At 34.1% G+C, this 20,801-nt stretch overlaps 1 protein-coding gene across 1 annotated transcript in view; it reads right to left on the minus strand.

The window, feature by feature from the left end:
* The window catches only part of LOC5565422 (beta-1,3-glucan-binding protein 2), a 35,996-nt gene extending 23,341 nt beyond the window's left edge, over window positions 1–12,655 (minus strand). The window contains exon 1 of the mRNA XM_021854838.1: window positions 11,561–12,655. Within this exon, the coding sequence (XP_021710530.1) occupies window positions 11,561–12,620 (1,060 nt within the window). The 5' untranslated portion in view covers window positions 12,621–12,655. The remainder of the gene's footprint in view (window positions 1–11,560) is intronic.
* Window positions 12,656–20,801: the final 8,146 nt, after the last annotated feature.

Below are 20,801 nucleotides of genomic sequence, written 5' to 3' on the forward strand. Positions count from 1 at the left end.
ATTTATAGAGACTTCTTGAATTATTTCTGATTTATTGATGAATAGCTTGAAATTCTGAAAGAATGTCGGGACATGTTTGCAATGATGATGGATGTTTAGATGTTCTTAGTTTATTTTTAAAATTGTTGAGAATCAAAGAGAACTTATCTGTAAGTATTAAAAATTTCATCCATCTATCTGCAAAATCCAAATTATTCTTATAGCTCTCTATGATTCTCAATTAGTTTATCAGTATTCTAGGAATCCATTATAATCCTTAAAAATTCAAATTTGTCCAGACATTCGCTCAGATTTCCAAAGTATTCAAAAACAATTTAGAAACACTCTTACAGATCTTTGTGTTGCAAAATAAGTTTAACATTTGTCCACAAATTCTCTCATAATCTCAAAATATATGACAAAAATTATTTATAGCTTCAGAGATTTCTATTATCCTCAATAAGTTCAGAAATATTTCAAGAATTTCCAGGAGAAATCATCATTTTCAAATTTTTCAGACATTGTTTCAAAATTCCAAACTATATATCAAAAAGTAATTTTGTTGCTCTCTGTAAGCCTAAAATGAATCAGATAAATACTAATTTTTTTTGGTTATGCTTTCACACTTGAAATTTACTCAGATATTTTCTCGAAATTTCAAAGTATTCATCAACAACTAAGAGATATTCTCAGAGATCTGTGTGATCCTTATTTGTTCAGATATATCCTAGGAATATCTAGTTATCCTTCAACATTCAAATAATTTTCAAACATTCTCTCAGAATTCAGAAATATTCGCAAACAATTCAGATATAATCCTTGCGATTTCAAAGGTTATCTTGAAGAACTCTGTAATCCTAAATGGTTTCAGAAACAAATTAGTTATCTCGTTATTCGTTTATTTTCGAAATTTGTCAAGAGATTTTCTGAGATTTTTTATATATTCACCAATAATTCATAAGTAATATTTTAGTTCTCTGTATTCCTCAAATAGTTCAGAAGTATTCTAGAAATTCCTTCAACACTCCAAATTTATTCAGACGTTCTCTCAGAATTTCAAAGTATTCAACAATAATTCATAAATACTCAAAGATCTCTGATCAATAAGCCCAGATTTATTTTTTTTTTAAATTTTTTGTTATTTTCCCGACGTTTTCTAAGATTATCAATATATTTAATAATAATCTAAAAAATCTAGGAATTTCTCACTATCATATGCATTCCTAACATGTACAAAATTCCTTCCAGAGTTTCTTGGTTATTCTACAACAATTCAGAAATAATCAAAGAGTTCTTTAAGATCATCAATAAGTTCAGAAATATACTGAAAATTTTTCAGCAACATTCCATAAGTATCTAAACATTCTTGCATAATTTTAAATTATTTGCCAACAAATCATTAAATAACTCGAAGATTTCCGTAGTCCTAATTCAGCTTAGAAATATTTTAGGTAATTCTCTACTTAGTTCAGTATAAACATACGAATCTCTAGTAATCCGTCCAGGCATTCTTCAAGAATTACAAAATATTCACTAATAACTCAGAAAAAAGCATGTAGTACTCTATAATCCTCAAATAGTTCAGAAATATTCTAGACATTTCTGATATTACTCTTCAACATTTCAAATTTGTCCCGTTGTACTCTCAGAATTCAATGTATTCAACAACAATTCTAAAACAAACCGTCATCATGCCACATTTGTCTAAGCATTTTTCAATATTTTCAAAATATTTACCAACAATTCAGAAATAATACTTTAATTCTGTGCGACCCGCAACTAGTTAAGGAATATTCTAGGAATTTCTCGTTATCATCAGCATTCCCAATTTGTACAAAACTTCTTCCAGAGTTCCAAAATATTGATCAACAATTTAGAAATAATCAAAGAGTTCTTTGTGATCCTCACTAAATTCAAGAATATACTACAATTTTCTCGTTATTTTCAACATTCCCTAACAGCAACATTTTAGGGGGGTCTGTAGCCTTGAGGTTACGCTTTCGCTTCATAAGCGGAAGGTCATGGGTTCGATTCCCAGACCCTCCACAAAAAACCCGTCCAGCCACCAGAAGACGCCTCACGGAGGACCGTGCTTTGGGGAGCACATCCATCCTCCGTCAGTATCAGATGGTGACTGAGACAAACTGACCCTCTTCGCAGGCAGCTAGCCTCACTAACAACAGAGCTCTCTCCTACCTGCTCGGTGTGAGAGTAAAAGAGTAGGAGAAAGTGAAAGTTGTTGTAAATATAGATAAGTTAAAAATAGATCTGTATCGATAAAGAAGCTACAGATCACCTGATTCCGGCACAATAGTGGCCACAAGCACAGAGTGCTTTTTTTTTTTAAAAAAAAAAAAAAAAAACAGCAACATTCCATATGTGCCCATACATTCTTTCAGAATTTCATAGTATTCACCAAAAATTTAGATGTACTTTTAAGGATCTCTGTTGTACGCAATTTGTTTGAATATATTCTAGGAATTTCTTGGTATCATCAAAATTCTCATTTAATCTAGACATTTTCACATGATCCAAGAATATTAAACTACAATTCATATATACCCTCAGGGCTCTCTACACTCCTATATTTTGTCCGGATATTCTCACAGATTTTCTAATTACCAACAATTTAGAAATATCCTTGAATATTTCTGCAATCCCTTATTAGTTCAGAAATATTCTTGGAATATCTCGTTATGTTCAACATTTCAAAAAAGTTCAGACATTCAGAACTCCACGAGAACTTGAAGTTCTCTTTTATCTTTCTTGTTTTTAGAAACAACTTAGAAATCATATTATCCGTAAATATTCCAAATTTGTCCGTACATTCTCCAAGCATTCCAATATATTCGCCTATAATACAGAAGTAATCTTATAGTTCTGTATAGTCTTCCAATTTTTTAGAAATATGCTGGAAATTTCTGGTCATCCTTCAACACTTCAAATTATTCAGATATTCTCTCAGAATTATAAAGTATTCAACAACGATTCAGAAATATTGTCATAGATTTCTACTCAATCAGCTCAGATTTCTTGGGAAATTCTAGTTATCCTTCTATATACCAATTTATTTCAGACGTTCTCTCTGATTCTCAAAGTATCCAACAACAATTTAATAATAATTTTAAAATTCTCTTAAATCTTCGATCAGTTTAGAAATTTTCTAAACATTTCTCGTTATCATCTGAATTCCCAGTTTGTCAAAAAAATGCCTAAGTTATTGAACAACAATTCAATAATAATAATCAAATTGTTCTTTGTGATCCTCAATAGATTCAGAAATATATCGGAAATTTTTAATTATCATTTATGATCTATACGTGCTCATACATTCTTGCAGACATACCAACAATTCAGAAATTCTCTCAGAGAGTTATGTGATACTAAATAAGCTAAGAAGTATTCTAGGTATTTCTGATAATGCTTATATATTCCAAATTTATTCAGATATTCTCCCAGGGTTCCAAATTATTCTATATATACTTTAATTTATTTCTGTGATAATCAAAGTATTCAACAACAATTTAAAAATAATGCAGCATCATCTGAAATCCTTTATAAATTTACAAATAGTCTAGGATTATTAACATTTCCAAATTGTCCAAAATTTCATTCAGAGTTCCTAAGGAATTGAACAGCAATTCAGAAACAGTCCTAGAGTTCTTGAATAAGAGTTTTGAATAAATTCAATAAGATACTAGAAATTTCTCGTCATCATAAGCATTTCCCATGTTCCCAGACATGTTTTCAAAATTTAATGTATTCAACAACAATTTTAAAATACGCTTAGAGATTTCTTTGGTCCTCTATTAGTTCAGATATATTCTAAGTATTTCTGGTAATCCCTTAACGTCTCCAAATTTATTCAGATATTCTCTTAGGATTCTCAAAGCATTTATCATCAACTCAGAAATACGTTATGAGGTTTTTCTGCGTTTTAATTAATCAAAAAATATTTTAGGGTTTTTTCTTTATACTTCAATACGCCTAATTTTTTAAGATATCCTCTCAGAATTCCAAGGTATTCATCGACAATTAAAAAATCATCTTGCAAATTCAAAAACAATCTTAGCAATCTTTGTTATTTTCAATGAGTTTAGAATCTACATAAGAATCCCTCGTTATCTTTCCATACAACATTTTTTTCCAGACGTTCTCTCAGATTCTCAAAGTATCCAACAACAATTTTTAATAATCCAGGAATTCTCTGAAATCCTTGGTGAGTTCAGATATGTTCTAGGAATTGCTTGTTATCACCAGTATTCCTAATTTGTTTTTCTTCCAGGGTTCCAAAATATTGAACAACAATTCAGAAATAATCCAAGAGTTCTTTGTGATGCTTAATACATTCAGAAATATACTACAAAGTTTTTGTTATTCTCAACATTCCCTAAGTGCCCAGACATTATTTCAGAATTTCATAATAATTATTCATTAACAATTTAGATATACTCTTATAGATCACTGTGTAACGTAATTAGTTTGAATATATTCTACGAATTTCTCGTTATCATCAATATTCTAAATTTGTCTAGACATTTTCACATAAAACCAAAGTGTTCAACTACAATTCAAATATACACTCAGGGTTCTCTAAAATCCTCAATAGGAACAAAAATGTTCAAAACAATTTCCTCTCACCATTCCCATTTTTGGATATTCTCTCAGATTGTCAAAGTTTGTAAACACAATTCAGAAATATGCTTGAACATTTCTGCAATCCTTCATTTCTTAAGAAATATTCTTAGAATATCTCGTTATGTACAACTTTCCAAAATCCAATTCAAACTTTCTCTTAGAATTCCAAAGTATTTATCAACATTTAAACAATCATCTTAAATATTCAAAAATATCCCTGGAATTCTTTGTATTTATATTTGGTTCTGAAAAAGCCTAAGAATCTAACATTTCAAGTTTGTCTAAATTTCAAGGTATTAACCAACAATTCATAAATACTCAAAGATCTATGTGATTCTCAATTAGCTTAAACATATTCAGAATTTTTTTAATGTATTTCAACTTTACCAAATGGCGCAGTCATTCTCCCATAATTTTGAGGTAATGTTGGTGAATACATTTCAGAATTAAGCATCCTTAATAATTTCAGAAATATTCTATGAATTTCTGGTTATGTTTCGACATTCTCAATTTTTCAGACGTTCTCTCAATCCTCCAAAGTATTTACGAACAATCCATATCAATATTGCATGTTTAAACATAATTTTAAAGTTTCCTGAAATCCTCAACTTGCTAAGAAATATCCTAGGAATCTCTTGAATCCGCAATAATTCAAAATTTGTACAGGCATTATTCATGAATTCCAAAATATTCACTTAAAATTCAGAAATAATCTTTAGATTTTCTGTGATTTTCATTTAGTTCATAAATATTCTATGTAATCCTTGTTACTTTTCAACATTAACGATTAGTCTAAAGCGAGAATTACAAATTATTTTTCAACAATTTAGAAAAAAATATTCAGAAATATTTTGAGAAGTTCTCGTTATTCTTATCAGAGTATTTACCAACTTTTCATAAAAGATCTTAGAGGTCTATGTTAACCTTCAGGTTACCGTTCAATACTTCCAATTAGTCCATTAGACATTCTCTCATAATTTCAATGTATTTTCCAAAAATTCAGAAATACTCTCATGGATCTCGGTGATCTTTATTGTTCTCTGAGATCGTCAAGAAGCAATTTTTCGTTATCATCAACAATCCCGATTTGCCTGGGCATTCTTTGGGAATTTCAAAGTATTACAAACAGTTCAGAAATTCTCCTATAGATGTCCATGGTGCTCAATAAGTTGAGTGATATTCCAGGTATTTCTGGTTATCTTTGAAAAATCTTAATTCGTTGAAACATTCTCCCCGGATTTCGAAAGTAAATTTTTGATCTCAAAAATAATCTTGCAAATTCAATACTGATCTTAGAGTATTCTGTACTCCTAAATTTGTTGAGAAACAACCTAGGATTCTCTCGTAATCATTCCAAAGTTGCCCAGACATTCTCTCAGAATACCAAAATATTCAACAATAACTCTGAAATAATTTACCAATTCTCTGTGATTCTCAATTAGTTAAGAAATTTTCAAGAAATTTCTCATAGCTATCAACACTTCCAAATTACTCTGACAATCTATAATAATTTTAAATTATTCACCATCTATTCAGAAATAAAAAATAATAATTACCTGATTATCTTTAGGAAGAAAAATAACTTTCGGCCGCTGTTTATCCGTCTTTATATTTTGAAATCCTTTCAGAGAGAATATTTTCGTGATCTATGATCGATTCAGATATATTCCAGGAGTTTGTCGTTACCTGGCAACAACCATTTTTTTTTGGGACTTTCTCTAAGAATACCAGGTTTTTAACAACAATTTAAACATATTTTTATAATTCTTGGCGATCCTCAGGATTTCTTGTCATTATCCGCATTCCCAATTTGTGGAGAAAGTATCATTGAATACAAAAGTATTTACCAACGATTCCGAAATATTCGAAGATTTTAATGTGATCTTCATTTAGTTACGAACTAATCTAGCAATTTATGGTTATTCTTTAACATCTTCAATTCATTCTAAGATTCTGTCAGTATTCCAGAGTATTCATCAACAAATATGGAACATAAAAAAATATCAAAAATAGTTCAGAAATAACCTAAGAATCTCTCGTTATACGTCATCATTCCAAATTAGTCCAGACATTTTTTCAGAGTTCCAAACTATTCACCAATGAATCAAAAATAAGTATTGAGAAACAACTTAGAAATATATTGTCATATATATTGAGGTGTTCGGTAACCAAATCCCACTCGCTCTATGCGCGTGTGTGTAAATTAAATTGATAAATATGGGTTGTGAGAAGCGTAGGGCAAATTTGATCTCAACATCGATGTTACTGAATCGATTCAAATTCAACATGTCGAATCAATTGACCGATATTTGCTCCTAAAATACGACCAAATGCAATTACGCACGATTTTTTAATTCTTTCCATTGAATAACGATTGAAATAAAAATATATATATGAAACACTTACAGGCTAATTCATAACTAGGTTTATGATTTATCAAGTCATTAAAAAATACTTTTCAATATCTTCCTCTTGAATCGAAACAAAAAATCAAATGAAGAAAATCGATACAATAGATTTTTTGTGCTCCCAACATCGATAAAAAATGGATTTTCGGAACATCTATTCAAAAACACCAAAATTATAAAAACTTCAAAATAATCTTATAGTGCTCTGTGAAGTTCAGAGCTTCTCTTCCCTTTATTATTATCCTTCAACATTCAAATATGTCTACAAATTCTCTCAGATTTTCTAAGCATTTGCCAATATTTCAGAAATACTCAACGAGATCTGCTTTGAAAAATCAGAGCAGATTGAGGTTCAGAAATATCACATATTTCCAATATGTCCAGGCAATTTCCCAGAATAGCAAAGCATTTACCAACATTGCAAAAATAATCTGAGAGTTGTCTTTGACTCTCAATTAATTCATTTTATGCTTCAACAATCCGATACTGATGGAGAATGAATGGACTTCCCCGCTATTTGGATTCTTTCGATGGCAAAACGAAGTTTTTTGTGGAGGTGCTGAATATCAAACCCATGATCACTAAAATTTTATGCAATAGATATAAAAAAATGTTGCTCACATTTTGATTGCCTAAAAATTGTTATTGTTTTTTTTTTTTCAATTTTTATCAAACGTTTTGCAATACTTCTTACAATTTATTTGATACTAGTGAAATGGAAAACTAGCCTATATGGTTTCAAAACCATGTAGATCGAATTTTTGATTCACAAAATATAGTTCATATCTATGTTATATAGTTCGTCGGAAATAACAATTCTCAAAAACTCATATCTATGACTATAGAGAAATTGACTGAAAATTATGATATTTTGCCCCACTGTGACAGGCTACCAAGGTCGTTCAGCCTAAAGTAAGTTATTTCAGTTCCTTGAGTAATTGTTTTGTTAATGTCCACCCGATTATGGCATTCTTACATTTTCCGTTATTTGAATTACACGCGATTACAATACTCCCCATAGCGGTACTTGGATGAGCTCACTACTACCAAGAAAATTTGAATTTGAAAGCTGGCTATGTTAATCCCAACGGAAAAGCCTCCAGTTTCGCCTTAATGTAAATCGGAACACATCCACGGCATTATTTTTGCTCAAACCATGCCAGATAAACTTCCGGATCAAGAATCGAATATCAGGAGTCGAACCTCGAAGTAATGCTTAAAAATTCTTAAAAAATTATGACTTTGGCTTCCGAACATTTGATTGTTAGCACACATGCAGGATGATGCATTATTCGTGGAGCGTAGTTTGTTATGATAACTTGACGACAAAAGGCTATGCTATGATCGCAGGATAAAGAACAACCGCGACGCATCATGGATTTTGTCATGATCACTAGATTTCCATCCTTGGTAAGAATGGTAAGAAAAATACGGGAGATTGGATTCTCATTTTTTTTTAATTTTGAATCGCCCTAGATGGTGTTTGTCTTGTTTGTTTCGACTTCAAATACTTTTGTAGGTGATTTTTTCCATAAATTCTGCACTTTAATAGGGTCGTTGTTCCTTTAGTAGACAGTCCCCTATAGTCGCACTAATGGCTTTTTACGGCCGTTTCGTTAGTAATCGTTGAAAAATATTTTTTGACATGAAGGTCGGTAGCTGTTTATCTATGGTATCAATGGTACGATACACAGCTAGATTTTGTTAAAAAAATGATCGAAATAAATAGTTTTGCTTAAAATTTAAGCTCCCTTGCACCTATAGTTGACCTATTGTTCCTATAGTAGCACTACTAAGAGAAACTATTTTTTATTAAATAAAATAGTTGATAAATTAACCCTCTGATACCCAACCCCGCCTTTAGACGGGGTACACTTTGGAATTTTGTGTATTTTTTCGTAGCGCAGAAATCAAAATGATTTTATTTTTGGCTTACACCTTGACTCATAACACGCATATAAGAAAAGTTTTTTTTATGACTTTTGAAACTTTTTTGTATGTTTGAAAATTGTTTGAAAAATTGTATTCTTATAGAACTTACAAATGCCTGGGGTGCATTTAACGTGTAATACAAAAAATCGTACCTTTTATATTTTTCTACTATCAACCTATCACATAAGAAGAGCTTGGTGGTATTAACATATTTTCAAATCTGTTTTTCCGTATGTTACACGGAAATAAAATATGCTCCAGAAAAAAAATTAAATGTTTTTAAAAGCTCCGTAAAAACTTAAATTTTTTTGTATTGCCAAAAATCAATAGCCAGGAGTGACTTCAAGAAAAAAAAAAAGGGTAAGGATGTTCAAAAATAAAAATCTTTGCCCAAAACGTGTTTAGAACGATTTTAGATAACGAAAAATAATATTAAGATCAAAAATAAAAATTTGGGTATTTGAGGGTTAAGAACTTTTTTACAATCATTTGATCCACACTTTAAAGGAAAAATATAAAAGTTTTGTAAAAATACGGTTTTGATTTATGTTTTGCCTACTCCGTGAGGCTAGTGCTACCATAGGAACAGAAATTAGAAATAGTGCTACTAAGGCACATGTGTTCCTATAGTGGCACAAGCGATAATAAATACAAAAACATAAGTTTTCGTATATTTCATATTTTTTCCACAAAGCCAAGATAAAAAGCTTTCAGATGATACAAAAATAATGCCGCTGGCTTCATTTTTCGATTTTATACGCTATGCAGCTATTGGTACATCGACCCTACATATAATCTAATTCACGTTGTCTATGAACTTTCTGGAACCCAGATCCAACTGCAATGATGTTCAGACAGTAGATTGGTTGTGAGTTTCAATTTATAAAAGTTACCCCGACTAGTTGAAACTATCAAAATTATGACTTGATGTTTTATTTAGTTACGATCGTTTTTTGTAACACCGGTTGTTACAAATTAGATGCAGGATGTTGTTAAAATAACTAAAATTTATTATTTTTTTAAGTGTGTTTCTATTAAGTGTGTATTTTTTTGTAGGCTTCGTGGCCTTGCGGTTAGCGGCGTCAGTCGTTTAGGCGTATTGTGCTACGAAGTGTGGGTACGATTCCCGCTCCAGTCGGTGGAAACTTTTCGGCAAACAAAAATTCATCACTGGACCACTAGGTGTTTCGTGTTATCCGTTGCCTAATGTTTGTGATTGTTCAGTCTGTGCAGCCTTTGGCTGAAGACGGTGTAAATTGTCCTTTTTTTAGAAAATGATAGAAATTAACTAAACAAGGTTTTATACTGTTTTTTTTTTTTAAACTATGTCTAAAACGGGAATCGAACCGAGACACATACAAACCACCGGGATAGACCTGACGCCCTACCATTAAGGCTATTGATACACTTGAAGTAGAGAGTGATACAAGCACAACTGGTTCTACGTTTTCTCATCCCATATGAACATGGACTTGGTATTTTTCAATTTGCTTCCGCGTCTGAGCTTAAAGTACATGGCGTCACAGTTAGTGACGCAAATGAACGAAAAAAATAAACTCATTCTAATTAAATGTTCTTCATACAACGATGCAGAATTATAACATGTCCTGTTATCATAACAACATATGATATAATTTTGTTGTAATTATGAAAGTAGCAAAAATTCTGTTCCTGAAATAACAAGATTGTAAGAAGATTTGTTATAACTTTTTGTAACATGATGTGTTATAAAATGGTTTGTAACATATTATGATATAATCATGTTATGAATCATTGAAAAAATAATACGTCATATCAGAATTTCATCAACGGGAAATATTTATATCTCAAATATCATTTGTGATATAATTTTGATATGAACTGCTAATCGGGACCCCAAAACCAAAAATCGATTTTCGTAATATGGTAATTAATAGATGCAATCAAAATAAATCGTTATGCTAACCTTCAACTGCAATCGATAACTAATACCAGTACTTGTTTAAAAAAAAAGTAATAAAAATATTAAATATTCAGGTTTTTTTTCACAAAGCTATCAAAGTAATCCGGTTTTAAGGTAATTCAAATGTGAATCTGCAGATCTGCAGCATGACTTTATGAATCGAGCCCTGCACTTAGTTTTGATCGACAGTTTATTTCGTAATACAGCCATTCCATGAAAAACCGATCTTGTGGGTCACCGAATTTGCTATTTTGTTCCTTATCCGAAATAGGGATACACGTGTTTTTGATTTTTTTGATTAGGGTGACCATTTCCAAAATAGGATGATCACAAAAATCGCGATTAAGCAAAATTGACGCTTGACCGATTTTTAATTTTATTGGACGAAATGAAAGCTAAAGATTTAGACTTTTCAAGAAAAATATTAATTTTCACAAAAAATGTTTTTTTTTTTTACATGAAAAAATATAAACAAAAATTTCCGTTTTTTCGTGCTTTGAAGGCCTCGGGACAGAAGGGGCTATTGCTGTTCTAATTTTTTCTTGAAAGTTCAGAAAATCGGATAAGGAACAAAATAGCAAATTTTCATGGAATGCGGTGACCCACTAGATCGTTTTTTCATGGAATGAATGAATAACGATCGCACCTCGAAAAAACTTACGTGGAAAAATCCAATCGCCTCGTGGGAGCTTAGCGCGAATCAATATCTTTCCATAAAGAAACTTGAACGAGTTGAACGTGGAGATTTGCGCGGACAGCACCGGAGGAATCATATCGAAATCTATCTTCCGATCTCGGATGCAATCGCGAGAATTCAACAGCCCCGTACACTCCGCTGCAAACATAAACTTGGTGTTGGTCGATCCTGGACCAAATTTGCTTTCGAACAGCGATGGCCGGATGTTTAGTTTCCCGTTACGTATTTGAATGTTTTCCTTGAAATCGGCATAAACCACAAACTCGTTATCGGGATCGGATGCGAAGCGGTTCTCGATTCGCCACTTTTGCCCGTTGAGCTCTTTGGAATCAAATGTTTCTTCGAATATCAGCTTTCCACTGCAAACTTTTCTACCATTTACTTGAGTTCGCGCCCTATCACATTCTTTGTAGTCCAAATCTTCTGCACTGGTTTGCGTTGAAATCGTTCTAGTCCTAATCAACGGAGGCGAAGCGAGTTCCTTGGACTCGTAGTCGAAAGGACCCATAGGAACGTACGTGTCCTGATCGACTCCTTTTGTCCGTCGTTCATTATTCTTATACACAAACGGTGGCAATGTGCTAGTAGTTGTAGTTTTCCGGCCACCACCATCACTGCCTGGAGTGTTTCCTGTGAAACGTGTGACCTCATAGACTCCGTAGTTCCCACGGTACGTCACGCCGTTGTGCGTAATCACCGTTTTGTAGTAGATAACATCCCCGGGTTGTAGTTCCGCTTTTCGATCGACGAACGTGAATCGACCGTTACGCGGTTGGGAAACGGATTTGGCCCACCGACCAATTTCGTACTCATCTTCGAAACGTTTGTTCAACTTGCCGTGAAACGTGAACAGAGTAATGCCCGGTTCGGCGGGAATCGACGCGATCAGACCTTTAGGGTTGTAAACTTCGAACCGTGGCTTCGGAGGACGATATCGAGGATTTCTTCGTGGCGTCATTTCTACTGAAATTACTAAGATCCCGAGAAGTGCGATTAGGGACTGGAGACAGACAAACGGTTCCATCTTCACTACTTGTGAGGTTCGCTTAATACTGAATTCTGGGATGAGTAAGTTTTCGTAGGATCGTATTTTCCTATTCCTGCGCTCAAACTCGAGCATGACTTCCATACTATGCAAGGTAATTAGTTGTATATTAGTGATTGCAGTTCAGAGGAGTTACTTGCGTGTGTGAACTTGCACCGAGATCATCTACGCGTTTTGCGCACCTAGCTTTAAGCGTGGGAAATTGCGCCAAGACAATAGGTAGGCGCGACACAACTGTAGCAGGCACTTACTAACTGGAGAGTGAGCGTTTAATCAATTTCAATAATAATTATTGTAGATACACTTTCTTATGTTCAGTAAACAAATCACCTATGAAGAAATTAGCCTATAGGCCGCATAAGCTTGAATAATTTAAAATTCATTGAAGAAAACTATGATTATAAGCAAATTTATCTAGTTTATTGCATTTCAACTAATTGGGATACAAATATGCATGGGAGCTATCCATATACCAGGTGGACACAAAAAAAAACGATTTTGACCCCCTACCCCTTCTCTTGGACTAGCGTGGAGATAAGGTCGGTACATAAAAATGTTTGAAACTATAATCTCCCATATATTCCTGCTAATCCTTACGACAAAAATAGTTCTATGAAATTCAGCAATTATCGATTTAAATGACCCAGAGACTATGGTGAAATTTTAATAGAATTACTGCAATGTATGTACAAAATTATCATCACACACTAATAAATCATTCTTCAAACCATAATAAAAAATAAGATGCTAAAAAGAGTAATTCAATCGGACTGATGAGTAAATGACCGATAGGAACGATGTCACATGTTCACAATCAAATTTGATGTTCACACTAGTAAAGACCCTACACACTTAAAAAAAATCGCAGTATCCTGTGAAATAAATCACCGAATTTGAACTGTAAACAACAAAAATACAGATTTTCCTGTGAAATCTACTATTTTACCGACAAAATCCGTGAAATCAACTATTTTACCGGAGAAAATCGATGAAATCTTCTATTTTACCGGAAAAAATCCGTGAAACAAACAATTTTACTGTAACCCTGTGAAATACTAACGAACAGTTCGGTAAAAGCATTATTTTCACCGAACTTCTGTGAAATCGTGTGACAGCCGCTCTAGCAGGCATGAGCTTCCTTTTGTTTCAGTTTTGGCACACCACTAACAAGCAGTGAAAGCTGGCTTAGTGGTAGCAAACCTGCTTCCTGATCGAAAGGTCGGGAATTTGATTCCCGGTCGACCCATTTTCTTGTTTTTCTTTATGATTTCGTTCGACGATTTTACAGATTGTTCGGTGATTTTTCACCGAACCTTCAGCTGTTGAGATTACGGTGAAATTTCACCGTAATCCGTAATTTTTTTTAAGTGTGTACCTTGTTAATTGTGTAAGCATGCTGTGCAGCTTTCCAATGCATTTCTGTTCGATGTTTCCATGAGCCAATGGTCCTACTCATATCACCCAAATCATCACAATTCATAACTTCCTCTCTATTATATTACCGTAAAGGTTAAAATAACAACTTGGGCACTTTGATGATGCATTAGGCGCCATTCATAAATTACGTAACGCTCTAGGGGGAGGGGGGAGGTGTGGTCTCAAGTGTTACGGCTCATACAAAAAAAAAATGAAATTTTTCATACAAAAAGCGTTACGGAAGGGCGGTTACGTAATAAATGGATGCTGCCTTGATTAAAATTTCGTCTTTTTACCAAAGTTATTTTGACAGCGAATCTAGTATGAGAGAAATGTCCCTTTTACGTGTCACAAAGCCGACGTTTAAAAATAACTCTCGCTCGCTTTGATGTATACATGTACATTACGATGTATGTGTCAAATCCAGCTTTTTACGCTAGCTATAAACTACAGGGGGTGAATTATATTTGACATTTGTTGTCCACAAGTTTTATAACTTGATCTCAGTAGGCTGCTTTTTAAGATTGTTGATTGAACTGTCAAAAATTTTCACTATTTACATTTGTTTGTACATTATTGTAGTAACAGGAGCTTCAATTTCTATTTTTTCAACGTTTTTTTTTTTGGTAACTAATTTGTTTTATTTTTAGGAATACAATGACAGCATCCTAAAAACTTCGGAATGAGCAATATATGGATACGATAAGATCTGCATCATGGTTGAATTCTCTAAAATACCTAGTATGAGCCAATATGGGAGCATCCATGGATATGAGCCGTACATGGTTGTTGGCCCAATGGGAACAAGCTGGAAGGCTTTTTCAAATGCACATGGTTTTTCTGAAAATCGGGAACGAATTGCTATCTCCTCGAATAATGTCTGACTAATATCAACTAAATAACAGCGTGTCGAGTGATGACACCTCATTCGACACCAAGTCTTACCCCTTCCGACTCTTAGCATAAGCAAGACATATCGCATGATTAAGAAGAGGCTAGTCTATGGAAATAGATTGGTATTATTTTCGATTGATTGCGTGCAATCGAATGATTCTTAAAAGTGTGGGAGAAAAAAAAGGTTATTCCCATAGCATGGCATAGTTTGAAAACCAGCAGGCAATCTGCGCCTTTAACTTTTTATAGTCTATTTTCGAGTAAAATGTGTTTAAACTTATAATATCCTCTAAACACTTTATCGAAGTACAAGAGCGTTCAGTAGAAATGAAAAATCCGTTTCTCAGTGGTCACGCTGAAGAAAACATTTTAACAACTTGTTTTTTGTCCAGCTTGTAGAGCCATGCAGATTCTTCATGATAAAAGAAAACATGTTCTCCAAGTTGCTGCTTCCAAACGCTTTTCATTGATCTAAAATAATGATAAATAATGAAATAATTAAAAAAGAAACTTTTTTTTCTATTTTCAAAACCAAGAATGAAGACTTTTGATGTTTCAATGACAATTTTTTACATCACAAAGCTTGCTTTGATTTTGTCATAAAGAAAATTATAGTGTGGGCAAGACTTGTCAGAAGGAGGTTATTCAAATTTTATGGCATGCTAGCGTAAAAAGCTGGATATACATCTCATATATCCGAACGAAGTTTAGGGGCCTATTTTATAAATCGAGCAGATTCATGTGACTCGTCTGTAGATACTGTCGATCAAAGTAAACATGCATATTTCAGATGTCACCCATCGACTCCCATAGTAATCCAGTCACATAGAGTGACAACTGTCGAAAAACTCGAGTGACAGACCCGTGTCGAGCAATTTTTTTGGTCGACAGTGACTTCAGTCGAATCATTTTGATCGAGTCGACTTATAAAATAGACCCCTCAAGTATGCACTTCAACAGAAAAGAAATGGCCTATCTCGATGCGTGGGAAATTTCTTGCAAGAAATGCTCAAGAAAAGCATTTTTCTTTGATCGCAGTACGCAGTTGAAAAGAAATGTCAATTCAAATGGAGCTCACTGTAGGAAATTTCTTGACCATTTCTTGGGCAGAAATTTTTACTTTTCTTGGGCGGAACAGCATACTTAGCTTTAGACTGCGAAATGATGTTCCCATGTGCTTTGAGGTAATCGAGTTAAGTTCGACTTCGAGCGTCGGGGTCTCTCAAGGGGCTCCGCAGCTTATTGGTTGGAGCGCCCATCTAGCGAATAGGGAACACGTGGTTTATCTTCGCAGTTTCAATTTCAATTTGTACATTTCACAAGTGGATATGTAAACCTCAAAACGTCAAAACCTTATAACAGCTAGATTCTTTAGGTGGGAATTGCCTACAACTTGATCATTAATTAACTACATGGCTGTACATGACTGAAAAAAAAAAATCAGGACATGTAAACAAAATTACGACATAAAAATAATGAATCCGAAGAGCGAAAACCTTAACCCTCTAATACCCAAATTTTTATTTTCGATCTAAGTATCATTTGTCGCTATCTACAAACGATCAAAACACGTTTTAAACAACACTGAAAACATTCTACAAGCTCGATCAATGTGTTTCACACGTGAAATTTCACTAATTGTAAAACACATCAAACGATGGTGTAAAACCAGTCGCTATCGGCAATCCAAATTCAAATGTAAAAAACGTTAATTTACAAATTATCGAAAACTTTGCAGTACGATTTATTGGCGATTGTTTAATTTTCTGATTTCAGGCACCCATCACAGGCACCCGGTTTCTCCAAAAATAACATGTCATTAAGCACTTCGCGCATGGATGGCAAATGTGAGTCCTTGTCATGATAGACAAACTAGTTGTACTAGTGATGGATATCGCCATTGTCAAACACGTTCAAATCATGTGTAAAAGACTTAGCTATCGAACCGAAGTCAATCCTTTACAGAATCACAAGTTTTACACGTCATTTCACCTTACAATTCGACACGACGGATCCACGTTGAAAAGAATTAGGATCGAACGTGTGGATTATTTTCAGTGAAGGATTTATAAAACGCGCTGCCCTTGTTTTGAACAAACGACGTGCTTTGGGACGCTGTTTTTCACCCGAGATAATATAAAATGTATTATAATGCTTACCTACATATATTTTTAAGTGTTTTCCTGGCAAAAACCGTGAAAAACTCGAAAAAACGATTTTCGCTGTTTTCGTTGTAATTTTGTGTTATTTTCTAGGTCATTTTTCAGGTCGATAAACAACTAAACTTTTGAAACTATCATCGAGAATCGACTTGTGCACTCCCATAGTTTGTATTCCATGCAAAAAAAGTGTTTAATTTATCATTAAAAAGCGTATTGAAGGACTTAAACTTTAATCAACTCGTGGGGCAAAACGGCCACACCTATTTCATAACACCAAAACAGCCGTTTGAATTCAAATTCCAGCAAACGTAATGCCAAGCTGTAGTTACGTGCCAATTTGAACCTTACAAATGCACATTTTTCGAATCAGCATGTATACTATAATCGAACAATGACATCTGATCAAACGCCCTTATGTATGCAACGTATTTGCAAGCATGATTGTACATGCGTGCGCGCGAACGACTATAACGCCGAGATCAGGTGGTGCGTTTTACCCCGCAAAAAATAAAAATGCAGATAAGCAAGCATTTTATAAAAATTGGTTTATTAACTCCAGAAAAATGAAAATGGATGGCTGTTTCTACTATTTGATAGAAAACATGTTTGTCTATGGGATAATGATTTAAAAAAAGCTTATAATAATGTTCTTCATAGCTAAAAACGCTTCTTTCCTTAGAGGGCGCAGTTACCCTATGATTTTTGACAAAAATAAAAATTTAAGTTTTTGCGGTACTTTTGAAAAAATATTTATTTTATTTTTTTCAATCAAATTTCAATCAACTTGTATGCAAGATTACAAGCATGTTTACTCATTTATGTACTTAATGCAGAACAGGAATGAATTTTCATGTGCTTATATTTTATAGTTATACGGTAACGTATATAACTTAGACATGCATATAATTTGGACAGGCTGGTCGTTCTATGCTCATTTACAAAGAGATGATGAACAATTTATGTACAAAAAAATATGTATTGCATTATTAATACACTATGCTACTTATTAATGATGGCCATTTTCATAACAGTTACAAATTGGCTTCAAAAATATCAAAATAGTAAATTGTATCAACAGAACATTTATGAAACCTACGAATGCAAGAGGATGTACATTTGAAGAACATACATTAAACGCCATAATAGCGCTCAGAAATGGCATTCATAAAAAGTTTAAAGGTGGCCATCTGATAAAATATGTCTAAAATTGATGCTAAGTTCATCTAAAATCTTAACATGAGTATATGAGGCATAAATCAGCTGGTGTCCAAAATATATTACGGTTTTTGTTCTGTTGATATAATTTGGCCATCAGATGAAACGCACTTGAAAGTCGCATGCATGCATACTTGCAGGCGTATTTCGTGGGTCTGATGATATTTGCTTGCATTAACCCGTATAGGCCTGAGTAAAAGCAAAAATTCTAAAACCCTCACCGCTCAGCGAATTATTAATGGATTGAAATGATTTTTTGACAGTATACTGGCACGCATATCTAGTTTCTAGAATGGATTGAGGAACGCGGAAATATTCCTGTGGCCGGAGTTATTCCGGTGGATCACTGGGTCAGGTCGGGTGAGAAGGGTACTGTGCGTTTGTGCCCCTGAAGGTAGACAAATTTCAAGTCACAGATAATTTCCGGAATCGGCTATAATGTGGCCACTACATGGCGGAATTTTATGAAAATTGCATCAGTGTAAACTTTTTGAGAAACGATTCAATTGGATAACTATGAGTTTTGCATTTGATTAATCCTACAAATGACCATTTTCGGGTCCCGGGATGCCTCAAACTTACGATAAAGTGACCAATTTGTATCCGAACATCTATGCCAAGCTTATGGGAACGCATTTTAGTGCACAATTATGTTTGATTTCTAATTTTCAAGAATTGAAACGGTTTAGTATCCAACAAATCTACAGACGGTTCTTCCGGGCATTACGTCTGAATGGCCACATCCGATATATTTTAAATGGTGCAAAACTCTTCATTTATAACGTTGAATATCAGATCTTAATGATTTATGCTAATTAAAATGATTGTCATTGCAAGTAAATAAAGGTAACTTGGCATGTCCTTAAAAATAGCCCTTTTTTACCCGACTTGACCCAGTGACCCACCGGAATAACTCCGGCCACATGAATATTTCCGAGTTCCTCTGGCCACTCTTATAAACTAGATATGTGGACCAGTGAACTGACAAAAAATCATTTGAATCCGTTAAGAATTCGCTGAGCGGTGAGGGTTTCAGTATGTTTGCTTTCACTCAGGCCTATACGGGTTAAATGAAATCATTGATTATCACTAATATACACATCCAATAAGCGAAAAAATGCATAAGTCACATGTAAACTCTAAAAACATTATGATATGACCGTCTTTTTAAGAAACCACTGAATAGATATTGAGATAACGCCCCTGTCCAAATTGTATTCACATGTGGGTGTTCAAAATACATATTTGATGTCCGAAATGTATACAGACAAGCCGCTAAAAACTACACTACGCTACAGTTTGTAAGCTTTTTCTCCCCAGAAACTCAAAGTACAATAAGACATCAAGCATATAAGTAACATTACGTAATACAATATTAGTATCTTATGCAGTTAATCGATCGCTGTTTCCAGCCATATCCTTAGCCTGTCCAAAATACATAATTTACCCTATTTGCAGCACAAAACTGTGACGTCCTGAAACATTTCTGAGAGCAGAGAGGTGTGCCACGCAAGTACAGCTGTGCCACGCCGCTAACATCAACGATTTTTTTTTCACCGCCAGATGTATTTATTCTGCATGCCGCTGTTTCTGAGTTTACCACGCTGAATTAATTTTATTACAGTCGCCTCTCCACATCTCGATATCGAAGGGACCATCGAGATAGGGAGAGATCGAGACAAAGATCAAATGTTTACTGAATACTATAGATTGAAAAACACTCCGTTGCCAAGAAAATAATAAGCAATCAAATGTCCTTGCATGTTTCTTATTTGTTTTGAACCACAAAAATTTGGTCTAGTAACCACATTGGTATTGGTCATATCGACATCTTCTTCTTCTTCTTCTTCCTGGCATTTACGTCCTCACTGGGACAGATCCTGCTTCTCAGCTTAGTGTTCTGATGAGCACTTCCACAGTTATTAACTGAGAGCTTTCTTTGCCAAAGTTGCCATTTTTTGAATTCGTATACGCAGGTACGATGATACTCTATGCCCAGGGAAGTCAAGGAAATTTTCTTTACGAAAAGATCTTGGGCAGCGTCCATTTAGGGGAAAAGCACTAATTTTCGACCTACAAGAATTCTGTGCCAATTTTCGGATTTCCATACAAAGTAGGCCGAAATCGTATGAATGGGTCGAAAATTAGTGCTGGGTCGAAAATTGGTGCTTTTCCCCTATTACGTAACGCTAAAATTGAAAATTTTCGACCCCCTCCCCCCGTCTGTAACGCTTTTTGTATGACCATTTTTATATTTTTGTATGAGCCGTAACGCTTGAGCCTACACCCCCCCCCCCCCCTCTCCCCCTAGAGCGTTACGTAATTTGTGGATGCCGCCTTGGACCGACCGGGATTCAAACCCAGACACCTTCAGCATGGCTTTGCTTTGTAGCCGCGGACTCTAACCACTCGGCTAAGGAAGGCCCCATCATATCGACATACACACTGTAAACTCGGCATTACCCTTTAATGT

Source organism: Aedes aegypti, chromosome 3, assembly GCF_002204515.2.
Source record: "Aedes aegypti strain LVP_AGWG chromosome 3, AaegL5.0 Primary Assembly, whole genome shotgun sequence".
In the NCBI taxonomy this organism is placed as follows: Eukaryota; Metazoa; Arthropoda; class Insecta; order Diptera; family Culicidae; genus Aedes; species Aedes aegypti.